The sequence below is a fragment of the Schistocerca gregaria genome, chromosome 5 (genome assembly GCF_023897955.1).
Source record: "Schistocerca gregaria isolate iqSchGreg1 chromosome 5, iqSchGreg1.2, whole genome shotgun sequence".
NCBI classification, from domain to species: Eukaryota; Metazoa; Arthropoda; class Insecta; order Orthoptera; family Acrididae; genus Schistocerca; species Schistocerca gregaria.
The window spans coordinates 280,350,849-280,376,240 of record NC_064924.1 but is presented as its reverse complement, the minus strand read 5'-3'; the positions used below and the strand labels follow the sequence as shown (position 1 = coordinate 280,376,240).

Here is a 25,392-nt window from a genome sequence, read left to right as displayed (position 1 = left end):
GAATCTACCACAGAATGTGCTGATTTAAAATAAATCCAATGGACACTGGAAACATTTCAACCATTCAAGTCACTTAGTACAGACAAAATCTTTCTGGCTCTGCTGCAACGAGGAGACACGTTAATCCCGTGAAGACTGTTCAAAGTCAACCTAACAGCAGGAGTCATTCCTAGGGCTTGGAGGACTGTGAAGGTTGTTTTCATTCGTAGGCCAGGGAGAACTGATCAAGGCTGTGGATATGAGACCAAATAGTACGTCCTCTTTTCTCTTTAAGACATTAGAACAACCGATTAATGTGCACATTATGGAAAATAAGGTAAATCATGTGAAATTTGTTCGGAAGACTGAAAAAGTTCTACATCATCAGGAAACTGCTCTCTGCCTCTTCCTGAATACTGAGGGGGCTTTCAGCAATATGACCTTCAAATCCTTGATTAGAGCTGCAGAAGAACATGGCATGGATTAACACCATGTTGAGCAGACGAAAGGTAAAAGCCATCAAAATGTACTGAAGGCTGTCCGCCAGGAGAGGTTTTGTTCTCACTATTGTGGAACCTAATGGTGAATGAACTCATTGAATAGTTAAATACTAAAGGCTACTTTTGCCAAGGATATTCAGATGATTTACTCTCAGTAATACTCAGCAAATTTGCAAGTAGTCAGAACAATGGCACAATGCCCTCTGAACATTGTAAAACTGGTGTAGGAAACAGGATCTAAGGTTCAGTCCCAGGAAAACCGTTTTACTACTGTTCATAACGAAGCATACCCAGGACATGTTCTTTGATGAAATTCTACCAGTAGAAAGGGTAGTGAAATACCTAGGGGTAATACTGTATGTGAAACTATCATGGACCCTTCACATAAAGAATATATGCTCCAAGGTCTTTTTCCAAAGCTGTTTCACAGAGGAAGACTGCACTGTAGTTCCTTCTCTAGATTGTCGGACAGATGACAAAATTGTAGATATCGAAATAGATGACAGAGGGATAGGGAAACAAAATCGCTCAAAAGAGGAAAGGCCACTGGACCTGATGGGATACCAGTTTGATTTTACACAGAGTACGTGAAGGAACTTGCCCCCCTTCTTGCAGCGGTGTACCATAGGTGTCTAGACGAGCGTAGCATTCCAAAGGATTGGAAAAAGGCACAGGTCATCCCTGTTTTCAAGAAGGGAAGTCGAACAGATGTGCAGAACTATAGACCTGTATCTCTAACGTCGATCAGTTGTAGAATTTTGGAACACGTATTATGTTCGAGTATAATGACTTTTCTGGAGACTAGAAATCTACTCTGTACGATCAGCATGGGTTTCGAAGACGGCGATCTTGTGAAACCCAGCTCGCGCTATTCGACCACGAGATTCAGAGGGCCACAGACACGGGTTACCAGGTAGATGCCGTTTTTCTTGACTTCTGGAAGGCATTCGATACAGTTCCACACAGTCGTTTAATGAACAAAGTAAGAGCATATGGACTACCAGACCAATCATGTGATTGGATTGAAGAGTTCCTAGATAACAGAACGCAACATGTCATTCTCAATGGAGAGAAGTCTTCCGAAGTAAGAGTGATTTCAGGTGTGCCGCAGTGGAGTGTCGTAGGACCGTTGCTATTCACAATATACATAAATGGCCTTGTGGATGATATCGGAAGTTCACTGAGGCTTTCTGCGGATGATGCTGTGGTATATCGAGAGGTTGTAACAATGGAAAATTGTACTGAAATGCAGGAGGATCTGCAGTGAATTGATGCATGGTGCAGGGAATGGCAATTGAATCTCAATGTAGATAAGTGTAATGTGCTGCGAATACATAGAAAGATAGATCCCTTATCATTTAGCTACAATATAGCAGGCCAGCAACTGGAAGCAGTTAATTACATAAATTATCTGGGAGTACGCATTAGGAATGATTTAAAATGGAATGATCATATAAAGTTGATCGTCGGTAAAGCAGATGCCAGACTGAAATTCATTGGAAGAATCCTAAGGAAATGCAATCCGAAAATAAAGGAAGTAGGTTACATACGCATGTTCGCCCACTGCTTGAATACTGCTCAGTAGTGTGGGATCCATACCAGATAGGGTTGATAGAAGAGATAGAGAAGATCCAACGGAGAGCAGCGCGCTTTGTTGCAGGATCATTTAGTAATCGCGAAAGCGTTACGGAGATGACAGATAAACTCCAGTGGAAGACTCTGCAGAAGAGATGCTCAGTAGCTCGGAACGGGCTTTTGTTGAAGTTTCGAGAACATACCTTCACTGAGGAGTCAAGCAGTATATTGCTCCCTCCTACGTATATCTCGCGAAGAGACCATGAGGATAAAATCAGAGAGATTAGAGCCCAAACAGAGGCATACCGACAATCCTTCTTTCCATGAACTATACGAGACTGGAATAGAAGGGAGAACCGACAGAGGCACTCAAGGTACCCTCCGCCACACACCGTCAGGTGGGTTGTGGAGTATGGGTGTAGATGTAGATGTGGATGTAGATGTAGAAGGTGAAAGGTGGTCTTATGTGCACTAGAAGGCCTTGTGATAAAAATTATAATCCAAGAGTAAGTACTGTAATAAGACCTGTGATAATTTATGGGGCTATAGTGAGGTGGAATAAAGTAGAACAAAAGGTGGCTGCTCAGATGCTTGGGAAGGTGCACAGACTGCCCTGCTTAGCCATAGCAGGCGAAATTAGCAGCACACAATCTGCTGGGATGGAGATAATGCTAGACATCCCCCATTATACATTTGGGTTACAATGGAGACAGCAGTAAGGCGTACAGGTCAAAAACAGGAAATAACTGGGAATCTTTACGATAGCCAGAACTCCACAACAATATAATTATGTGGTAAATATAGGAATGGTCAGGTATATGCTGGCTTACCATACAATAACTTCCAGCTGTTCCAATAAACCTTTCAGGTAACAATTGGAAGTACGGAGCAGTGACAAATTAACCATGATTCTGTTCAGGAGACAGTGTGGTTTACTGATGGGTCAAAATCAGATGAATGTGGGGAAGGGGTACATGGGGTACGGCTTACACAAGACAGAGCAATCTCTCTTGGGAAGCTGGCCATGGTAGTCCAACTGGAGATATTAGCTATCACAGTGTGCACAGAGGAGAATCTGTGTAGGTGCTAGAAGTATTGTAGCATCAACAGTCATTCAGGCACAGCCAAGCAGCTCTGAAATCTCCATGAACACATGCAATGAGCTCAAAGATTGCTGCAAAATGCGATGAAGCCCTTGTGAGGATAGGGGAAAGCAACATGGTAAACCTGCAGTGGATCTCAAGTCACTCAGAAATTAGTGAAAATGAAAAAGCTGATGGGCCAGACAGGACAGGACAGGACAGGAGTGACGACTCCATTTGTTTGACTGGAGCCTGTTCTAACCATCACTAAAGTGATCGTAAAATCAAAACTCCATACCTGGATCAGTAGGCAGCATGCAGAATATTGGACTAAAATCCAAAAACAATGTTAGGACTCATGATTGAATATGGGAACTTTAAAAAACACCTGCAGATAATGGGTATAGAGAAGGAAGTTCCTCAGTGTAAACAATGTGGACCGAAACCACACCATAATTAATCTTCCAATTCAAAGCATTTGAGGTCAAAAGACACAAAATATTCGGGTCACTAATCCCTGTGTCTGATAAGGAACTAGAAAAGGGTCTCCTACCACTCTTTAAGAATAATGGCTGGCTTTGTTAGAATCATAGGGAGCGCTATAAACTCAGTTTTTATGTGGGCACTGTTGTTTTGTCTCCCTGCACACACCAAAAATCAAAATTATAAGAATGAAAATTGAAGAATATTAGTTCTCCTCCTATAATTCTACATTTAAATCTTTGCTCTGCAAGTCATCCTATGGTGGGTGGTGGAGAGAATTTCATATACCACTGTTACCCTTTTCCTGCTCCAATCACAGTGGTGCAAGGGAAGAATGACTGTTGGTTCAAGTTCAGAAGTTATTAACTGGTGGATACTTCCCTGTAGTATTCTGCAACAAATAAAATGCTATTCGTGGATTTCTGTGGGCCATGCTTAACTCACTTAATTGTATTTTTCTTCATTGCATAAACACTGGGGGAAGCAACCGGTCATTTCATTCAAGCTTACCTTTCCAGAAGCTGGCATCCACAGAACAAGATCAGGGAAGCCCCGGCGACAGCTGTGAAAGTTTTTCACCAGTCGTTCACATACAACTGCCAGCAGTTGTCCTCCCATGCATCTCACAAGTCCCTGTAACAGTTAATCAATGGATCAAATTACATACTGTACAGTCTTCTAGCAGAGTTAATTGTTTAGTGTATTGTGAAGGAGCGATGGTACTCCTGTTAGATATTGCAAAAACACATTGTTCATATTGTCACCTCCATAAATAGCTTACTATGCAGTTATTTGAAATACACACACATCTGAACTGAAGAAAGTAAGGGGAAGTCTTACTGAGATCTGCAGCCTGAGCTTTGCAACAATATTGATAGTGATCGGGTGACGAGAGTTCAAGTAAACTCAAGTTACATCAGCCAAAAATAAAAACAGACAGGTATCTCTTACCCATTTTAAACATGCCAAAAAATGTACTCTTATTTCAAGCCTTGCTCACAAAATTGTCTTAATCATGAGCTGTAGAAAAAAGAAAGAGAATTTGAGTAGACCATGTGACTCCAAGTAAGTTAAATCAGTATTTAAGAACCTGGACTCATTCAGTGAGAGTAGTTTAAATATTCATTTGGTTACCCAGATTTAGAGCTATGTATACCAATTCACACATATACTGGGACTGTATCTTCAACAAAGCCGCAATTGATTTTTCTATCCTAATCTTTCTAATGCTTTTAGTGTTCTACCTGTAATGATATTGCCATCAAACAGGATTTTATACTTTGTTTCCAACTCTGATCTGTTACTTCAATATTTCCTCTCTCTTTGTATGTTATGGAAATATACTGAACAGGAGAGGAGACTAAAAGAAATTTGCCATGTGTCTCTCACACTCTCACAATCGTAACTGCATTGAATTGTGTAGTGGACGCGTTAAAGCAGATTAGATCTTATCATATTTATATACTATGTTATGAATCAGTATATTGTTTCTGGATGTGTGTGACAGAAGGTGTGGAGTGGGAAGAGAGAAGGTGTGTAAGACAGCTTGCGAGCTATTCTGATTCAATAATCCATAAGTTGAGGATTACTCCATACATGTTCACCTATCTAGCATTAGTTCATCACAAAAGCATTGCTGTAGGGAAGGCACACGACAGATCACTATTCACTGACAAATTTTAAAAATGAAATCATTCAGCAAAGCATGTTTCTTAATGATCATGTGCAGAACCTACAGTGAAGTGTTGTTTTACCTAGTATCATTTGCTAGTGGTTGATTTCACTGGTAATTTATTAAATTATAAGAGAAGGTACCAACAGCACTGATAAGCAGATAATTTAGTTTCCATGAAGACATTACAAACCATATGCTAGTGTGGGCAAGTTCATAAATATCAAATAAATGTATGCCAGTTTCAAAATACGATTTTTTATAATAAAAAGTAGGTAACATGCCATTTTACAATACAAACCGTCAACTTATTCACACTGCAGAAATAATTCCAGCTAACAAGACACAGTTTGTCTCGATGTTCTTCGTAGCGTTCCCCTACAAAACGCTGCAAATGTGGTTGATCCCATGTTCTAATGTCAGCTAACCGGCGTTCCACAAAATCCTGACGACTACTGTAGAAGTATTCAGTTCCAAGGTCGAGTGGAGCTGTCTGATATGGTGACAGGAATGCGTCCGGTACTGGTGTGTCATAAAGAATGTCCCAAAATAATAGTGCAAACAGTGAAGTGACCACACTACCTTCACAATGAAGACCTGAAACAGTAAACAAATGTTAAATATAATATTTTTTATACACAGTTTTGTTGAAGATGCACCTAAAATTAATCATAGTAAATCACTTTGGTGTAGTCCTGATACTTTGGTCAAACTGACACTGAAAATCTATATACAGAAAGTTACTCTCAGGTGTGGTGGTTGGTGTTTAACGTCCCATTGATAACGAGGTCATTAGAGACGGAGCGCAAGCTCGGGTTAGGGAAGGATTGGGAAGGAAATCGGCCGTGCCCTTTCAAAGGAACCATCCCGGCATTTGCCTGAAACGATTTAGGGAAATCACAGAAAACCTATATCAGAATGGCTGGAGACGGGATTGAACTGTCGTCCTCCCGAGTGCGAGTCCAGTGTGCTAACCACTGCGCCACCTCGCTCGGTCAAGTGTGCAATGACCAGTAGTCTTGGCCAATAAAAAATCCTTCCTAATCCCTAGAAACTGAACCTTTGGCCATCCCATACAACTTTTCCTAAACTTAAAATGGTCACTATTTTTTAAACTGTACAGTTGTACATTACTAGAAGTCTTTAACATGTGTTGGATGATGAAACTGTGTGAACTTTATCAGACCAGTATTGCTTAGTACGTGTGCTGCTTCATGTGAGCAATCTCAGTTCACCAACACCACTTTGTTCAAAAGTAGCCTGAAACAAAACATGGTTTACAGCACACTCCATCCCTATGCTACATCCACTCCCAGCCCCATGAAGCATGTTGCATGGTATCCTAACCAGAACTGATGACTCAGAGTGACAAGACCTGCATCTGCTGCAGCCTGCTGGTAGCAACAACTCATTAACCATGGAGCGATGAGCCGATTCCTGAAATGCAAGGCTACAGTTCTCTTCGATGTTTCAAAACCAAGTGTCTTCTTCCGCATCCCCCAAACAAGTATCTTCGTCTATGTACTGTAATCAAGTGCCTTCTAAAATTTTTACTTTTTCTCTCTGCCCTAGAGTTCCTACAAAATGACTGTGCAAAGCTTCCTCCAATAATGGGAAGAAATGGTCCATGATTAACCAATGGAATATTAAGAGACCGCATCCGCTACCCCACCGAGTAGATAGTTTATTTAGTCCCCCAATGATAAGTCACCAATGAGCTGCCTTTGCACGTTATGAGAGAGAATCCATTGTCCATGTGGACTAGTGTACAGATGACACCATATGTTAACAGGAGAAAGAAAAAACTTTAACAATAACTGGCACATAACTTTCACATGTGAAAGCAGCATGATAATTATCTTTCACCCAGTATGGCTTCCTGGAGAGCCAGTCACTGAAAAACACACCAACACGCTGTTCATTGAGCAGAGATACTGGCTTATAAATTATTGTTATTGTTTTACGTTTGTCAGATGCACAACACTGTTCCTCAAACTGTGATTTTTGAAAGAGCCCCCAGCCGTAAAGGACGAGGACTGCAGTTTTAAAGACCTTGGGTCGCATGCACGCCTGTCTGGTGCCACATTGGACACTGTATTGTGGCTGGCATGTTCTACCCGCTGAACAGAGGACAGATCACTGCCCTCTGCTTGGGCAGCCATTCCTAGAAATTGGCCCATCCCCCAAGGAACACTCCTGCTGCCTGACCGGCTGTCTACACTGCCTGCTATATGGCTCACACCCTCCTTTGTGGAGTTGTGCAACTCATTAAAGATGCAGCTAAATACATAGATGGAAAAACAGAAATGAGGTGGGTGTTACATCTACATCCACTCTCTGAAAACCACCATAAGATGCATCGTAGAGGGTATGTCCCTTTTTACCAATTATTAGTGTTTCTTCCTGTTCCATTCATGTAAGTAGCATATAAGGAATGATTATTTGAATGCCTATGTGCTTGCAGTAACTATTCTAATCTCCTCACACTCCCTATGTGAATGATACATAGGGGGTTGCAGCATATTCCTAGAGTAATCATTTAAAGCTGGTTCTTGAATCTTTGTTAAAAGGCTTTCTCCATGACAGTTTCCTTCAGATTAAACAAACTTGTGACATTTGTGTTGCCCTTCACTGTATACGTTCCTTATCCCCTGTTAGTCCTATCTGGTACACGTCCAACACACTTGAGCAATATTCTAGAATGAGTCGCACAAGTGATTTCTAAGAAATCTCCCTTGTAGACTGATTGCACTTCTCCAGCATTCTACCAGTAAATAGAAGTCTACCACCTGCTTTACCCACAACTGAACTTACATGATCATTGCATTTGATATCCCTAGGAAGTGTTACACCCAGGTATTTGTATGAGTTGGCCAATTCCAACAGTGACTCATTGATATTATAGTCATAGGATGCTACATTTTTTCGTTTTGTGAAGTGCAAAATTTTACATTTCTGAACATTTAAAGCAAGCGCCAATCTCTGCACCAGATGGAAATCTTATCAAGAACTGTCTGAATATTATGCAGCTTCTTGCAGATAGTACTTCATTATAGATAACTGCATCACCTGCAAAAAGGCTGATTTTACTATTAATATTGTCTGCAAGATCATTTATATACAACATTAACAGCAAGGGTCATAACACACTTCCCTCAGGCACACCCGAAGTCACTTCTACATCTGACAATGACACTCCATCCAAGATAACATGCTGTGTACTCCTACCAAAAAGTCCTCAATCCAGTCACAAATTACACTAGATACCCTATATAATCGTACTTCTGACAATAGGTGTAGACGTGGTACTGAGTCTAATACCTTTTGGAAATCAAGAAATACAGCACTACCTGACTGCCTTGATGCAAAGCTTTCAGTGTGTCATGTGAGAAAAGTGCAAGCTTGGTATCACACGGTTGATGTTTTCGAAATCAATGCTGGTTGGCATTGAGGAGCTCATTCTGTTCAAGATAACTCATTACATCAAATCAATGTCAAGAATATTGGATGACAGTTCTGTGGATCACTTCTACTACCCTTCCTGTGCCTTTTTCCAAGAACTGGGCATGGCTTTTTGTCTGAGGTTTCTACAATAGATTGTATTTAGAAGAGGGGCTAACTCAAGTGCAAATTCAATATAGAATTTGATGTGGATTCCATCGAGCCCTGGAACTTTCTTCAATTTTAACAATTTCAACTGTTTCTCAATGCCACTGACGATAATACTTATTTCATTCAACTCTTCAGCAGTATGAGGATTAAATTGGGGCAATTCTCCTGGGTTTTCCATCGGAAAGCAACATTTGAAAATTGAGTTATATATTTCAGCTTTTGCTTTGCTACCCTCAGTTTCAGTTCCTGTCTCATTCACTAGGGACTGGACACTGTCTTTGGTGCCAGTTACAGCCTCTACATACAACCACAATCTTTTTAGGTTCTGTGAAAGATCACTTGAGAATATTATGCTATGGTAGTCATTAAAGGCATCGTGCATCTCTCTCTTGACAGCCAAATACGTTCCATTCAGCATATCTCTATCTATAGCCCTATGCTTTGTTTTACACCCGTTATGCAGTAATCTCTGTTTCTTTAGAAGTTTTTTTTACACTGACTGTATAACATGGAGGTTCCCTCCCATTATAAACTATTCTACTGGGTACATATCTGTCCAGTGCATGGCCAACTATTCTGTTAAGCTTGAGCCAGAGTTCCTCTACATGCTACTGCCCTGCACTGAAAGTTTCAAGTTCCTCAATGAGATATGACACTACTGATTTTTTATCTAGGTTACTGAACAAATATATCTTTATGTCCACCCCTGATACTAATCTTGACCAAGCAGTCTCACATGCAGCTTCAGTTCCAACCTTGGTGCATTCGAGTTTCTTGTCTACTGTGACAAATACACTACCTTTATTTCCCATTTGCCCATCATTTCGATATACAAGCATTTTCCTTAAAAATCTCACTGCTATCAATTTCAGAATTCAACCAGCCTTCTGTACCAAGTATTATGTGAGTTTCATTGCTTTCTACGGGTGCTTCAAACTATGGCACTTCGTTGTGAATGCTTCAGCAATTTACTATTAAGATTTTAATACTCTCAGCCTTGGGAGGCATTTATTTTGATCTTACACTGATACTTTTGTGTTTCCTACAGCCATCATTATCTGGACTGGATGTTAGCAGCCTGGTCTCCACAATCACTGATGTTACTCATGGCCTCGACAAACATATCTCTGTGAATCAGTACAATCATCATATGAATTTCTAAGTTGGTACAATAGCAATGAAATATAAAATGTACCAGCCCAACACTAAGATGATGTATTTCGAACTTTATACATTCAGAATTGTGCTAATAAGAAAAGATTTGTTTCAGTTAGTACTATTACAAATGGTTAGAAACCTGTTAAAACATTTAACAATTTTTTGATTTAATTAATGCAATACTGAGAATAATCAAGTTCAGTACCTGTAACGGTTGTTACATTATTTAATGCGATGTGGCACTTGGAATTAGGCTGTGTGTAGTACAGTGTTATTATGCAAAAATCAACATATTTTATTGAATTTGGTCAATATAGTGAAAATGAATTCTACAATCATGTGTACATGATTTCTGTTCCTACAGGAATAATGGATTCAATTATGAAAACTGCCCTGCAATGAAGCAACAACGATGGGAATCTAAGATAAGTAGTTCTGTTCTAAAATTGTGCAGTAATTTCAAAGGTCAGTCAATATCAAAAAACTTACTGTTTTTCTATAAACTTAAAAACTGTAGAAGACTTATTATTAACTTTCTCAGAGTCTATGAATCTGAGTCAATGTAGTAATTCATATTTATTTCTCTATTTTTTAATTTTGTTTCTAACTTGTAATTGGTCTAGTGTGCTGTATCCACTCCTAAGGTTATCTTGTTCCTTTACATGATTAAAACCTAACACTTTTCGCAAGTGGCTGGTGATAATTGCAGTAAATATTTTGTACATTACGGAGGAGGAGGTTAACAAATTCTAATGCCTTGTCTATGTCCTTTCTAGTGTAGTAGAAAAATTACATAAATATTCCACTTTCGAGGAATGGTTTTCTTCAGTGAACGTTTTGTAAATAGTTCCTTCTGTAATACTATCCTTAAGCTTTTCTACTGGAACACCTTCATTTCCACATGGCTTTCCTTTTTTCATTTCCTGCATAACTTTATGTGGCTCATTTGGCATTGTTTCCTGAATGTTATTATTTTCATTTCTCACTATCTGTATTTCCGATTCCTCTCTTGAACTACACATACATTTAAAGCAAAAGTTGAATGCATGTACAATTTTTGATAAACCACCTTATTTTTGAATCAACTTTCATGTAACCTGTCTTACGAGTTTGTTTCTGCTTTGCTTTGTATATTGTTTTCTTCATGTATGAAAGATCTATGATCATTCTAAACCCAAAAGTGGTTCAGGACTGTCATGTTCCATGCATTTTCTCTCTTGTTTGATATATCATTTCCAATTTAATTTTTAGGTCCTTGCTAAGTTCATTTTCTATTGGTTTTCTTCTGGAACAATGTGTCTAGATATGACATGTTATCACACAAACTGCACATATGAATCCTAAGTTTGTCATTGATTAATCATTTAATCTTTTACTTGCTTTCACTTAAAAACCCCCAATTATCATCTGATAATGGAAGTTACTGTGCTATATGAGCTTCTTAACTCTTTGTAGATGTCTTCCAGCTCATCATCAGTATGTGGGCATGCTAGTACATAGATTTGAATCATTTCATGTAATACTTTTTGTTGATTTTTAAAATCAAGTCTTGCTATACTGCCAAGATTCCTTCAATACCTATAACATTGTTTTTAATTTTCTTGTTTACTATAAAACGTATATCTGAATTTCTTGCCTGCCCTGGTTACCTGAAATAAAAAAAGGGGTTATGATTTTCATTTTTTTGCCATCCTTATGAAAACCATACTATATCCCATCTGCTCTTATTTAACTCCTCTTCCAATTATCTTTGGATCCTAAAGTGTCCCAATTTATTGTTCCTCTTGGTAACTTAGAGGGTAAGGGCCAGATTATGAATCCAAAGGACTGGGATGGAATCCTTCATCAGTTCTTTGAATGTGACAAGGATCATTCAGAAATTAAGTTTCTCTGTTCTTTTTTTAAGTAAACATATTCAGCCATAAATATGACATATGTGCTATGATGTTACAATTGTGATGGCTGGACAAATCTCAGCTGTTGACAGTAGTAATGCAGCACTGGTTGATAATTGTGGTTCTTATTCTTTCTCTTATCTCTATGAAGTTCAGCCTGTGATAAAGTTTCTTAATGTACAAAACAAAGTGCTAATTTAAATTCATTGTCAGCTGTGTTAAATTCATAGTTAGCTGTATCAGCTGTATGGGCTGAAAGTCATGAGCAAAAAAATGGGGCACTGCTGCTGTAGGTAATTTTCTGAAGGTCATCCAAGTAGTGTCCATATTGAAGAGGGCTGCAGGTAACTACCTCTCATCATTCGCAACCTTACGGAGCTGATGTGGCAACTCCACAGTTCCAAATTTCAGCAGCTCTAGTCGATAACATTATTTAACAGTTTTTGAATCCTATATGACTCGACATGCTTTCTAGACTTTTCTAAGGGGTTGCAGACACTGACTAACTACACAAGAAGTTTTGTGGGCTGGTGAGCATCCCACTAGTATTTGTTTCCCAAAAAGCGGTTAGCTAGGTACCTTATGGACAATAAGTGTGGATTAAGGGAATCTAACATGATAGATAAAAATGTTCAATCCAAATGCTATATCACACATTGCACGTTGTGATTACATACTGCATTTGTATGAGAACTGTATAAAATAAATAATTTCTTCATCTTCTTTGGTACTCATATGCTGAGTAGAATATCAGGCAACAACACCTGCCAAGTTTTCAGCTTCCTCCCAGTTCATGTCCAGGCACTGAAGATCCTTAGCAAAAGTTCATCTCGAGATGTTACAACGACCTCCTCTAGGTCCGTATCCATTGACTGGTTTTCACAATAGTACTGATTTGGGGATTCCTCCACCTTTCACGCATAGAACATGCTCTGCAAGCTTCAGTCTTCTTTCGGCAATGCTTTTGGGCAGACTGTGGAGAGCACTACCTCTCAGCACTTCAACATCTGAAAAATGGTTGCAACAGCTAATCTTCAAAATTAAATTCAAGAATCATTGGTGAAAAACAATGAGCCTGAGTGCTGATTTTACTGACTTTCCTGCTCTCACATGTGTATACGGCCATTGGTATGATGATATACACTATGTGGTCAAAAGTATATGGATACCTGGCTGAAAATGATTCACAAGTTCATGGGGCCCTCCATCGGTAATGCTAGAATTCAATATGGTGTTGGCCACCCATAGTCTTTATGACAGCTTCCACTCTCACAGGCATATACTCAAGAAGGTGCTGGAATGTTTCATTCTTCACAGAGTGCTACACTGAGGAGAGTTATCAATGTCGGTCGGTGAGGCCTAGCATGAAGTCGGCATTACAAAACATCCTAAAGGTGTTCTATAGGATTCAGATCAGAAATCTGTGAGGGCCAGTCCATTAAAGGGATGTTATTATCAAGTAAGCACTCTGCCACAGGCTGTGCATCATTAACAGTGCTCAATCATGTTGAAAGATGTAATGGCCATTCCTGAATTGCTCTTCCGCAGTGGGAAGTAAGAAGGTGCTTAAAACATCAATGTAGGGCTTTGCTGTGATAGTGCCACGCAAAACAACTAGGGGTGCAAGTCCCCTCCATGAAAAACATGACCACAGCTTAACACCACCGCCTCTGAATTTTACTGTTGGCACTACACACACTTTTTTAGATAACATAGTTGTATGGAGATAAACAACAATTCATTTACTTATAATCAATTATTCAAAATGACAGTCACAAGTGCATTATTTATTTTGCCGCCAATTGGTTTCAATCTGCGATGGGGTAATCTTCAGGGCAATTTACACTATGTGGTTGCTTGCTGTAGTTGTCACCCTGTCTGTGCAGCACTGTTGGTAACTATAGTTACCAACTGTGCACAGGCAGGGTGATTAAATGGCCATGGTTTCTATGTAGGTTTACAGTTTCCACAATGATTCTTGAAGTATACTGTCCATATCTTTCCTAAAATCAATATCGTTTTGGTGCAGTGGACAGCTGAAAAATGGTTCACATGGCTTCAAGCACTATGGGACTTAACATCTGAGATCATCAGTCCCCTAGACTTGAACTACTCAAATCTAACTAACCTAAGGACATGATGTAAATAAAATAGAAAGAAACTTCCACATGGGAAAAATATATTAAAAACAAAGATTCCAAGACTTACCAAGCGGGAAAGCGTCGGTAGATAGGCACAATAAAAAAACATTTTGTGTGTGTTTGTGTGTTTTTTTATTGTGCCTATCTACCGGCACTTTCCCACTTGGTAAGACTTGGAATCTTTGTTTTTAATATAACCTAAGGACATCACACACATCCATGCCTGAGGCAGGATTCGAAGCTGCGACCGTAGCAGTAGCGTGGTTCCAGACTGAAGCGCCTAGAACTGCTCGGTCACAGCAGCTGGTGTGGAGAGCTTAATTCTAGACATTGTTCTACTAAATTTTGCAGGACAAGTATTTGTTCAGAGCAGGAGCTCCACTTCAAAAGCAAGTTTGTTCCCCTTACAGTTGACAGTTTGCTACTTCTTATATCCGTTTTAGCATAACGAGTACAAAGACTTTGCCTAGAACCAAGAGGAGCTTCGTACCTTCCCAAATAGTAAACTTTGTCAGATTTTCTTTCTTTGATAGTTTGTTAATAAAGCCATGCCTCCAGTCTTCTGAAACTGCCTCATTTGCCAATAGGAACTGCATGGTTTAGTATGGTGATAAAATAGCCCAGACCTCCATATGTCAGAATTTTGGCTGATATTTCATCTAAGCTAACGGATTTATTATTTCTAAATGTTGTGATTGCTGCATGTACCTCTGCTTCTGTGATATCACCTGTTTCTTCCATAAGTTTTTTTGGGTTTTTTAAAGTTGTAAGCATTCAGTTGTAAGGGTTGGTTTTAAGGTTTCTTTGAAGTGCTTCACCCATTGAGCTGCTTGCTAGCCTTTTGTGAGCATCCCTTATGGGACCATTTAAAAAATTGGGCTCCTATAAGTTCTTGAACAATATGATATTTGTATAATGCCCTGGTGTCATTTCAAGAGGTAGCATTTTGCAATTGTCTACCTTTCTGTTCAAACCATTCTTCTATATTGCCTCTTCAACTGCTTTTGACACAGCAGTGTATTTTGATATTTTCACGTAGCTACTTGAAGCTCTTCTTGATCTTAGGTTGTTCCTGCTGTTTCTTTACCATTATGCTTTCATGTATCGGATGACAATCTAGAATCTGTAGCTCTTCCTGTGTACCTGCTGTAGTCCAATTATGCCTTCAACACATGTACTTACAATTTCCTTGAATTTAAATCATTGTGTTTCAACACTGTCAGGAAGATTTTGAAATGTCTAGAATCTATTTTTAAGGGTGACTGCAAACGAATTTTCTATTTCATTGTATTTTAGCTTCGTCACATTAAACTGTCACTTAGGTTGTCAGTGTTGCTGCAATTTGAACTTGACTTTCAAGTCTGTTCAGACCAAGATGTCGTCTGATCCAGTATCTGCAGCACAATGGGTTGACATATCTCACAAAAGTGGCCATCAATTATTTATATGAACATAATCAATACCATAAAAAACAAATTATGTACCAGTAACAATATATTAACATAAAAAAGCCTTAATTTATACCTTCTGTATATCCTTCTGTTCGGTAGTGGGCAATGGCAATTTCTTCCACAGAGGAAAAATGTTTTTCATTTGTTGCATGGTCATCTCTTATGTAAATTCCCTTATAACCACGTTGGCTGCACAGATAAAACCAAGAAGTTTCATAAAAATTATTATTTACAGATATGTGTAGGAATTATATCCTTGGCTAATCTAAAAGATGAATTTTTGAAAATGAAGAGTGAAGTAATGCTTTTTATATAGTTCACATGAAAAGTAAGTTTCCTTGTGTAATTTGATGTTGTTCAACTGATTTGACACTCAATAATTTCCTTAGCTAGTTTATGGAAATTTTTTTAGATTACATTTTAGTGAAATAAAATCAATCCTATCAATTAATTTATGAATAAATGATGTTTGAACATTCTCAAAGTCACTTTTACTCAGTCATAAAGAGTTCACTTGATTGTGAATGAATCTGAGGTATTATAATTTGTATGCAATGTGTTTTAGACCTTTATATACACTGCACAACAGCTGTGAAAGATTTTATTGTATCTTTCTCTGCCTATAATAGCAATATGAAAGCTTGTACAAATGTCAGCTTGTCTGTACACTTCTCATATACTCCACGGTCACCGTATTCTCTACTCCTTGCTTTAATTCCATCGCTAAATGATCAAGGGTTGAGAGGCAATACCTCAGATAATCAGAGAGATATTGTTCGTTTTGATTCATTAAGAACTACAAAAGCTCATTGGACAAAATAATTGTCTCAGTATGCAACATTTCCACAAGACTTGGTAACGACTGCACGTTGCTGTTTTGTGGGTTGAATATAGTTCTGGATAGGCGAGGCATCAATGTCCCTTCAATTGAGGCACAGAAAATATTGCATCTCAGTCAGAATATATAGGTGTCACCTCCAACTTTTGAACAATATTTCTGGATCTCTCAATATCTTTAAAGGAGTACTAATCGAGAGCTGTGTCAAACCAGTCTTTGACCTTAAGAACACAACAACATGAAGGTCACATCAGATGAGTGATCTTTGGTAAATGAGCCTCATGCCAGTCAGTCCCCTAGATGGTAGCACTGCAAAATAAGGCACTTAATGTTAGAGTACTGATAGAAATGGTTGGTAAATAGCAAATCGTGGTTCGCCATCAGCTTCATGTGGCTATACTGATTAAAAGTTTTGTCTCACCTCAAAAAACCCATTTCCTCATAAGTACCTAAGCTGTTTCCAGGACATCCTACACCATCTCTCGATTTGCACTGTCCATCATCTCGGAATATTTACGGTAGTCTGCAACGAATGAAAGAGGATACTATTTACAACATGCAGACTCCTTCACAGGCCACTATTTCATCATCCCCCTCTCCGTCCCCCACTTTGAGGGCAACAGTCAGCAACTGTCTATTGTAAGCATTCCTGCTCCAATCACCCAAACAATGTAGCAGTTCCTGTCTCATAGCAAAGTCATTTTTAGTCGTAAGCTAGGATACATGTACATGGCCCAGTTCATTGTGATTATGATGTTGTTGTCGTCATTGATCTTACGACAAAATCGATTCAGCTCTCACATTAATCTATCTTGCACAAGCATTTTTCATATATGTGCAACTACTGCATACTACATCCATTTGAACCTGCACACTGTATTCAAGCCTTGGTCTCTCTCTACAGATTTTCCCTCTACGACAAAATTAATTTTCTTGATGCCTCATGAAGTGTCGTATCAACCAATTTCTTGTTTATGTCAAACTGTCTGAGAAATCTCTTTCCTCCCAATTCACTTTGGCATATCTTCATTAGTTACTATATCTACCCATTTAATCTTTAGCACTCTTCTGTAATACCACTTTTAAAAGCTTGCCCTCTCCTCTTATCTGCACTGTTTATCAACCACATTTCATATGTGTGTTGGGGCTTATGGGGCTCAGCACGGAGGTTATCAGTGCCCTCAACCACATTTCATTTCCATGTAAAGTTATACTCCAACAAATAGTTTCAGTTAAGGCTTCCTAACACTTCAGTAACAACATATCTCTCTGTTTCAGAAAAGCTTTTCTTGATACATCCAGTCTATATTTTACATCCTCTTCATTTTCATTTTCATTGTTGTTGTTGTTGTGGTCTTCAGTCCTGAGACTGGTTTGATGCAGCTCTCCATGCTACTCTATTCTGTGCAAGCCTCTTCATCTCATTATCTCATCTCATTATCAATAGTTATTTTGATGCCTCTTACAGTTGAAATATATATATATATATATATGAGTATTTTGTTGACAACTAATACTGCTACTGCCAGTAAACACATAGAACAGTCTTTGACAATCCGTTCACAAAATATACTAATTATTTTCAGAACAGCCTTCATTATTTCAAAAACTACCATCCTGTTTTGTCACTGTCCCACTGATCTTGAGTCCCAGATTATAGATAGCAAATAAGGCAAGTGTTGGACAAATAAATATGGACAAACTGAACTCTAGTCTGTAGTTCACACGCATACGTCCACTGTTGTGCTGTTCTGCATGCCACCTTTAGGTACCATAAGTTGCTATTTCCTTTAATAATCCAGATGACTAATTTGTTTGCTGGAGAACACGCAACCTTGTTTGAAGTGATGCACACACAAACTGGAAAGGACTAGATTCATTCACCTCCCCTCAGTCATCACTTCCATTTGCTGATATAAGTCACTGTTTCATAATGAAAATTCAGTTTAATTAATTTTGACATAATTTTGATTGGAACCAAACAACTGATGTCAAATTGTCAATAAAACATAAGTGCTTATTTCATATCCATAAGCTACTGGTATTTTGACCATCATGAGACCTCTTCTTATAAATCTTAAAGAGTCTATAAGCAAAATAACAATATAAAAGACATAACAGAATTACAGAATGTCAAATATCTATGCTGCTAAAATTAAAGAATCTTACTATCAGCCTAAAACATCCACTGAGTGTGATATCACTATGCTCATGTCATATAATTCCAATACTATCTTGCAAGTGATCACACCAACAGACCTGCAGCCTCTGTTTTGTAGATGTTCATTAATAGTTCATCTCAATTAAAACACAGATGATCCTCAAAACAGTATATACATACAGCACATGACCACGCAGGTTCCATAAAGTAATGTGGGGATGAATCTGAAGTATATCTTCAGCAGTGTAGAAGTGAAAATATATATTGTAGCACATTGTACTGTGGCTTGTAGAGCACAAATGCGAATGTTCTGATGAGCATTCTGACTTTAGCTATAGTGTCAGTTTTTAGAGGTCAAGTACACAAAATATGGCCACAGTATTCAAACAACGAAAATGAGTGACAAGAATAATAACTAAAAACAATAATTGGGCTCACTGTGCAAATCTGTTTAAGAGCTGGCGATTCTAATATCACTGTTTCAGCACATCTACCAATTCATTATGAGCATTAATAATTGTTACAATAAGAGCTCTATTGATGATCATGAAACAAATGTTAGACTTAACTTGCACATACTGAAGAACAAGTTTTAAAAAGTCCAAAACATATATCCCACCACAGAATCAATTCATACAATAAATTTTCTTTGGAAATAAAAGAGATAACTAAAACCAACATGTGGCAGTTGCGGCATATTTCTGAGAAAGGCCACTTCCCCAACCATGAGCATTACGGAAGGACTACAGAGATTGGTAAAAAAATATATATATATGTTAAGATGGGTAAAAATTGAAAAATGAAGCATGTCTGTCATTCCACAATATACTTATACGAATGATGAATGTTACTGGAAATTTGTATGCCCGAGATCTGTGCTGGAAAATGCTAACCTCTTTTCATCTCTGTGGGATCAACATCTGCTTCATTATAGCAGGGGGCTGACTTGATTGATCAGACAGCGAAGTGCGACCACCCTAAAAAAGGTAATGGAGAGGCAGAGGTATCATCATACTCCTTAAGTCAGCCGAAAGGGCATGTGTATAGTGGGTGTAATGGCTCATGATGAGATGCGAATAAACAGTGAGACATTAGGAGAAGAATTAACTAAACCTGTAAGAAATTATCCAGCTGCTTGTAAACTTTTATTTGTTGTTGTTGTTGTTGTGTTAAGCTGATGTGTGTAATATCTGACATGAATAAACAACTAACCAACTAAATCAGACTAAGAAAGTAAAAATACCCTCCCAACTGTCGAGCTTTCACAGATGTCTCAGGAATCTTCATGACAGGTTGAGGATTGAGGATGGCCAGGCGAAGACGTCTTTTGACATCTGCCGGGAGGGTGCTCGAGCGACAGTCTGCAATCATGACAGCACGCCGGACGAGAGAGAGCTGCTCAGCAGCAGTGCAGCACTCTGGTACTGGCTCACTCAGACCACGCATTACCACCTCAGCAGCCTGTAATCAGAACACGACATGTTAGATAGTAGAATGTAAATAATTTTATGCTCTCACATTCACTCATGAAATTAAGGACTACAAACACAAAGAAAGTGGAACTTTGGTTTTACGTTCTCCGATTTTTCATTTTTCGCATTCTACATTATAAATTCATAGTCCCTATGAAAAACCCATAAGATCAATGCTAAAAATTTGCTGATTTTACCCTTCTTCCTAGTAAGGTTTACTTCAATTCTAAATTCTTACTCGCCGTCTCATTTGACTTTGTCCCGTTTTCTTCCTATTAACAATTGATGTGAGTGAACTAGTTATAAGTGGTACAAAAGACAAATGGTTCACAACACAGGTGGTGGCAGAGTTAGTGGATTTTTTAAGCCACTGAGGAGAGGAGAGACGTGAGAGAGGAAATGCTGACATAATCTTCGAATGGTGTAGCCAACACAATTTGTAACATTTAGCTTCGCCTAGCTATTATGATACAACTACTGCTAGGTTGCAGCAGTAACGGAAAAACAAGACATTCGGTACAAAGCATTCCTGACCAAGCCAATATGCGATGTGGCAATTATAACTCAGTCTCACCTTTTTGCATGTATTTCTGATGAACTGTATTCAGCAACAGTATTGTCAACCTTTTAAATAATAAAACACTGAGTCTCAAAAAATATGCTCAATCATAATCGAGGAGAAATCACCCATTTCCAGCTCGTGAACTCTTACTGGCTGGTTACTTGTTAAATCACCCAATAGCCAGCACAGCCACCTCACCACACTAACACACAATAAATGAGCTTGCCTACTGGATACGTGGAGAGGCCCTTCAATGACCGGAGTGCACGGAGAAGTGACAGCATTTTGTGAAATGCTGAAAATATACTTTTTATGCAGATGATGTGCTATGACAGAGATGTCACATGAAAATAGAACAAGGGTTTTGCGATAGCACATTTTAGACTTTCGTGCTCAAATCTGACATGATAGTGTTGGAATAACTACATATATACTTTACACCAAATCGAGTATAGATTTAAAGGTCAGGAAGTCTTTTCTGAAAGTATTTGTATGGAGTGTAGCCATGTATGGAAGTGAAACGTGGACGATAAATAGTTTGGACAAGAAGAGAATAGAAGCTTTCGAAATGTGGTGCTACAGAAAAATGCTGAAGATTAGATGGGTAGATCACATAACTAATGGGGAAGTATTGAATAGGATTGGGGAGAAGAGAAGTTTGTGGCACAATTTGACCAGAAGAAGGGATCGGTTGGTAGGACATGTTCTGAGGCATCAAGGGATCACCAATTTAGTATTGGAGGGCAGCGTGGAGGGTAAAAATCGTAGAGGGAGACCAAGAGATGAATACACTAAGCAGATTCAGAAGGATGTAGGTTGCAGTAGGTACTGGGAGATGAAGAAGCTTGCACAGGATAGAGTAGCATGGAGAGCTGCATCAAACCAGTCTCAGGACTGAAGACCACAACAACAATACTTTACACCAAACACTGCCGATTGTGAAGACTGGCAGCAGGAGTGAAGTGAAACTGTATAACCTGAATTTTCTTTCAAATTTACATTTTATGCAGTGTATGAGAATTCACCGGACTTACGTCTAATAAGCTTGTAACGTCAGTTGGGGAAATAAACTCATTTTTTCACACCTCTGTTTCTATCATCAAGCCTAAAGTAACACTTTTCAGTGGTGATCATATGAAGAGTGCCTCATAACAAAAGCATTAAACAATAACGGCAATGTAGACAAAATTTGTTGTTAAATAGATGTCCGCATTTATGCTTATGGTTTAACCACTTAGCTGCTGTTATGTTTTTGGTTTAGTTCAACATGTTTATCAGTTTTTGCTTTTTCTGGGTGAGCACATTGAAAGGTCATTCAAAAATGCGTTTTTTGAATGCAAAATTTGAGGACATAGCATGTCAGAAAATATCTCAATTTCCTTGTACACACATACCAATTTCAATTTTTTGATAAGTTTTTACTTGCTGTTACACGTCTGTGATATTTTTAAGAACTTATTAAATCCATTACCACAAATTATTGTATAAACATTGTATTGTGCATTTAATTTCCTTCACTTACAAAGATTTTACACAAAGTACTGGAGAGGATTGTAATTTTTAATCATATATGTCAAGTACATGTGCTTTTGCTAATATTTTGTGGGGTTTTAACAATTTCCTCGATTTTGTTTTTTTCTCAATTATGCGTTTTTTTAAGTCTGGACCACACAGAAATGTACAATGGGGGTCTCACTGAATTTGCTGGCTACTGGCTATGAGATTACATTCTATGTTGTGTATACTTTTGGAATGAATGCTTTTTTTTTCTTCTTTTTTCTTATTGTTGGTGAAGAAGGCTGCGCGGATTTATTTTAAGAAACAGGCGAAGATGATGTTTACAATTACTAGTTTCTGATGTACAAATCAAAAACTCCTCCTCACATCTAATATGTGAATATCTTCATTCTGTGAAATGAATAATTAAGCAAAATAACTTTGGAATAGAAGATGTAACATAGTAGTTGTTCCTTTGCTTTCATGGTAGTAGAGTCTGCATGGGCAGCAGTGTGCAAAGTTACAGTCGTGCAAGCAGAGTAGAAAGACTTAAAAAAAGTTATATGCTCCACAGAATGTGAATAAACACAATAAATACTAGTAATAAATGTTGGATTTAATTTCAGAAATCCTGGACCCATATGATGTATTCAAAGTACTTTCTGCAGTTAATGGAATGACTACGTTCGAATATCACCAAGAGCATCAGTGCATAGTACAGTTATTGTACATTTACGACCCCTGAATAATTCAAAATACTTGCAATAAAATCATAATTTTTTGAATAAACAGCTTTTGCAGATAATTTCTGTATAAATGCATGCTTAGTGAATAATGAGAGCAGGAACATTACAATGCACACTCTACGGCGACATCCAGTGCATGACTGAAGGAGTGCCTGAAAAAATACAAATTGGACTTTGATCAGTGCTGATATCTTTCTGGTTGCTAGCAGCTTAGTCTGCCCGTGTTAGTTGTCAGCGCTACATTTAGTGTTTCCTCTGCTTTAGCTAATGACTGCTTAATCTACCTCAACATTTGCTTTTGAGTAGCTCCGAAAACAGTAATGGGCCACAAAATTTCTCAGTATGGTGAGTACTACATAGAATGGCAAAAACAATGCCAGTGAGCAAAGCAGTGTATGCTAGGCTAAGGTCGTGAAGACCTGAAGCAAGTGAATAATTGCGAGACGTCATGTATCGTCTTGCAACTTGTGTCAGTTCTGCTATTCCCAACAGCCACTGTGCCAAGTGTCTCTGAAGAATGTGTGTCTAGTAACTGTGCAGTAGAAACATCAGGATTGGGGCTGGGATATTCACTAATCAAATAATGTAAGTTGAAAAATCAACCCTTATAAATTCCTCTGAACCTTTTTGAGAATATGAATAACAAAGAAACATCTTTTTATACTTGTCGTCAACATCCCTGTCTTCTTCTTATTTTTGATGCGTGAAAGCTTGCCATTTGCTTATAACTTACAAAAATTATTTTTAGTGATATAGCATAGTTTTTTACATCACAGTTCATTCAAAACTGGCTTTTCTTGTTGGGCATAAATTACATTTAAGAGTGAATGTAATGGCATGTTAGTGTAAAAATTCCCAGTTTCTTGAAGAGGCCTCGTGTGTTAGCATTTTTGTCTTATGGGCAAGAGAGTGAAACATGCAATGCAGACTGAAATTTTTGATTTTTATACCACTGCCTTGATTTTTATAACACTTCCTTACTTCTATTTTAATTTGTTGACATGAATGGAGCACAAAGGATGACTCAGTGGCAAAGTGTCAGGCTATAAATTCAAAGATCTGAGGTCCAATCTTTGATTGCACTACGATTTATATTTGTCGCTTATCATTCCTGGCAAAGATTAGTTAATGTGAAAAATGTCAAGTTTAACTGCAGTTCATAGTCCACGTTAAACTGCAAGTCCTCATAAAGCTGAATGGGTAAGACTGTTCAAAGGAATCAAAGGTCTTCCATCTATAACATAAGCAACCCTAGTAAAACACTGCAACCAACATTCAGGCTGAGGGCAACTTTACTTTAAGAAATGAGCTTTTTCCTGTGAACTAAGTATAGGCCTCTTCTTTGCAGTGCATAGATTTGTTGAATATGTGTCATCAGCAAACTTATATTGATTAATTCCTTAAATTACTTTGCATGGTTGCAAAACACAACAGACAATGTAAGAGCTTGGAATTCCACTCAAGAAATCTCTGGTAGGAATGGTAAATTTGCGACACATGCTAGATGAAACTGGTAACTGGTAACTGTAGTAACCCACTGGTCTACCACCACCCACAGCAGACGTTAAGTCTGGCCACTATGTCAAGCGTAGTGCACACCAACATTCAAAAGGTGTGCCCCCAACTACCCAAAGTGGACGCAAGGGGCAGCCCATGACTTACTCCTGTCACCAGGTCCAACGTGTGCTTGAAGCGCTACACCAGTGACACCTCATGTGGATAGCATCTTTATAAAGGATGCATGGGCCTCTGGGTCTTCAGTTGTTAAATGTGTTCGGGCCATGTATGCTACTTTCATTGTATTCTTGTTGATGTCACTCCATGACTCAATAACAACACTGAAGGAAAAAAATAAAATAAAAGTAGTACACCTAGAAAGATAACATCAAGTTTGATTAGATGATGGCATATGCCACCTGGGGTAAGAGATGGTTTCAACTGCATCTGGCAACAAAGCTACCTGAGAGTCATCTGTGTCTACCCTTTAATGGGGAATGCTCACAGCTAGAAGGCTCAGTGTGGTGCGAACATGTGAAGAAAGCAGGCAACCATGTCCCAGAGATATAATCGTACGCCTACAGCCAACAGAGCAAGTTTGAACGGGGCCAAATTGTAGCCTTCCGAGTGGTGGGATGGCCTTTTTGGAGAACTGCCACACAAATTGGACAGGCTGCATCACATGTGCAACAATAATGGTATCAGTAATCACATGAACATTCTTACACCCGTAGATGAAGTTATGGATATCCACACAGCACAGACCACGATAGTAATTTTGTAAGGGCAGCAGTGGCAGATTGTATAGCTACCATAGAACAGATAAGAGGGCTCATGAGCCCAGGTGTGTCAGCACGAACTGTGCAAACCAGTTATTAGTAGTGATCTATGAGTGCGCACACCTCTAGCCCATCTTCCACTTAAGTCACAGTATTGATGTGTCCTGCACGACTGGTGACATCAGAGGATCACTTGGAAGATGGAATGGTGTGCCATCGGTTCAGCAATGAAAGCATATTCTGCCTGCACACAAGTGATAGCACAAGTCTATTTCGTACATGCAAATGACTG

General features: G+C 38.6%; 1 protein-coding gene across 1 annotated transcript in view; it reads right to left on the bottom strand.

Annotated features, from left to right (window-relative positions):
• Nucleotides 1-25,392, bottom strand: part of LOC126273153 (fanconi-associated nuclease 1-like) — a 160,815-nt gene that overhangs the window by 22,296 nt on the left and 113,127 nt on the right. The window contains exons 10-13 of the mRNA XM_049976610.1: nucleotides 19,791-20,008; nucleotides 15,622-15,737; nucleotides 5,593-5,888; nucleotides 4,130-4,252 (exon numbers count right to left, since the gene is read on the bottom strand). Coding sequence (XP_049832567.1) covers nucleotides 4,130-4,252; nucleotides 5,593-5,888; nucleotides 15,622-15,737; nucleotides 19,791-20,008 — 753 coding nt within the window. The remainder of the gene's footprint in view (nucleotides 1-4,129; nucleotides 4,253-5,592; nucleotides 5,889-15,621; nucleotides 15,738-19,790; nucleotides 20,009-25,392) is intronic.